This window comes from Solanum tuberosum, unplaced genomic scaffold (assembly GCF_000226075.1).
Source record: "Solanum tuberosum cultivar DM 1-3 516 R44 unplaced genomic scaffold, SolTub_3.0 scf00350, whole genome shotgun sequence".
In the NCBI taxonomy this organism is placed as follows: Eukaryota; Viridiplantae; Streptophyta; class Magnoliopsida; order Solanales; family Solanaceae; genus Solanum; species Solanum tuberosum.
The window spans coordinates 105,176-107,220 of NW_006239274.1; the positions used below are offsets into that span (position 1 = coordinate 105,176).

Consider the following 2,045-nt stretch of genomic DNA (forward strand, 5'->3'; position numbering starts at 1 on the left):
GCAAGTCAATCTTGGAAAAGCATTTGGCACCTTGTAACTGATCGAATAAGTCATCAATCTGTGGAAGAGGATATTTATTCTTTATAGTGATTTTATTTAGTTGTCTATAGTCAATACACATCCGCAAGGATCCATCTTTCTTTCAAACAAAGAGCACTGGGGCACCCCATGGGGAAATACTTGGCCTAATAAAGCCTTTATCGTGCAAGTCCTTTAGTTGTTCCTTCAATTCTCCTAGTTCTGCAGGTGCCATTCTATAGGGAGGAATCGATATAGGTTGCGTATCAGGAAGCAAGTCTATAGAGAAATCAATTTCCCTTTTTGGGGGAATTCTTGGAAGATCATCAGGTAATACCATTGAAAATTCATTCACGATAGGAATTGACTGAAGAGTCATGAGCTCCTTATCAATATCCTGTACATGAACTATATGGTATATGCAACCTTTAGCAATCAACTTCCGAGCCCTAAGGTATGAAATAAACTTACCCTTAGGAGTGGCTGAATTACCCTTCCACTCAAGGACTGGCTCACCTGAAAAGTAAAATAGTACTATCTTCGCACGACAATCAATATTAGCATAGCAAGCTGCTAACCAATCTATACCCATGATAACATCAAACTCTAGCATAATCAACTCAACTAAATCAGCGGAGGTTGGACGATCATTAATTAGTACCGTGCAATCCTGATAGACACGACTAGCTAAAATAGAATCGCCAATCGGTGTAGACACCTCAACTGGTTGTGGCAACAACTCAGATTTCTTGTCAATCTTACTAGCAATAAATGGAGTAATATATGAAATTGTAGAAACAGGGTCTATCAATGCGTAAACAGCTTGAGAAGATATCGTCAATATACCTGTAACAACATCAGGGGATGCCTCTGAATCCTGTCGTCCTGTGAGTGCATAAAAGAGATTCTGACCACCGCTCGAACCTGTATCTCCTTCACCTCTCCCTCTACCATGACCCTGAGTAGACTGTGGTCCTGGTCGTGGGGCACGGACTGAGGGTGAAGATGTTGCTGTGGATCCTGAAGGCTGCGCTAGAACACCTCTGCTCAACCTCGGGCACCGAGTAATAAAATGTCCTGTCTGCCCACAATGATAACTTGCACCTGAACCCTGTCTACACTGCCCAGTGTGCGGCTTACCACACTGTGTACAGTGAGGAGTTGGATGTCTTACCTGTACGGAATGATCCTGTCGACGACCTTCAGGCTGGCCTGAGCTCTAACCTAGTCCTGAATGACTATAACGATCAAACCGCGGTCCCTGCACCTATGGTGAGACACTACCCGCTGCCCGAGGTGCATATCAATGGAAAGGGGGCCAAAAATCACCATGTGGCTCCCTATAAGACCCCATAGTACGGGCCGTCTTACTCTGCTCCCTATCCCTGCGTGTATCACGAATCCGTTTAGAAAGGTCCTCTGTAGTCTGAGCGAAAGCCTGTACGAGGGAAATATCTACATCATCTGATAGGGATGCTACCCTACAATCTCTGATCCAATGATCTGCCAAACCATCAACATAACGATGAACTCTGGCTCTCATGGTACGTACAATATCTGGTGCATATCCTGCCAAAGAATTAAACCTGTGGCTATAATCCCCCACACTCATGGTTCCTTGATTCAGATTGATAAATTGGTCAAGACGGGCCTCTCAAACTTCCCGTGGCAAGTAGTGGGCAAGGAAGGTCTCAGAGAAGTACTCCCACTCTGCTGGTGGAGCATCAGGTCCTCTAGATCTCTCCCATGCCTCATACCAAAGGATGGCTACATCACGTAGCCTAAAAGAAGCCAACTCCATAGCCTCTGTGACGGAGGCATGCATCACCCTCAATACTCTATATATGTGGTCTATAAAGTCTTGGGGATCCTCACTAAGACTAGATCCTGTAAATAATGGAGGGGCCAAATGAAGAAACTCCCGTACCTTCGAACTTTCTGACCGGTCTCTCTAAATATCTATTCCTGACTCCAGTTGTCACTCATGAATAGTAACCATCCTAGTCAGCAACTGAACTACCTTTCTC

General features: G+C 44.8%; 1 protein-coding gene across 1 annotated transcript; it reads right to left on the minus strand.

Moving 5' to 3' along the window:
• Window positions 1–142: 142 nt before the first annotated feature.
• LOC107063401 (uncharacterized) lies at window positions 143–1,630 on the minus strand. Its single transcript, XM_015315247.1, has 2 exons — window positions 1,348–1,630; window positions 143–1,230 (listed from the first exon to the last, which is right to left on the minus strand). Exons 1-2 carry the CDS (start codon window positions 1,628–1,630, stop codon window positions 143–145), a joined length of 1,371 nt encoding a protein of 456 aa, XP_015170733.1.
• Window positions 1,631–2,045: the final 415 nt, after the last annotated feature.

Excerpts from the sequence above, each read along its gene's own strand:
- LOC107063401 (XM_015315247.1), bottom strand. The coding sequence starts at position 1,630 with ATGAGTGTGGGGGATTATAGCCACAGGTTTAATTCTTTGGCAGGATAT. Across the intron at positions 1,231-1,347 it reads GTCTTATAGGGAGCCACATG|GCCAGCCTGAAGGTCGTCGA; the intron begins GTGATTTTTGGC and ends GTTAGAGCTCAG.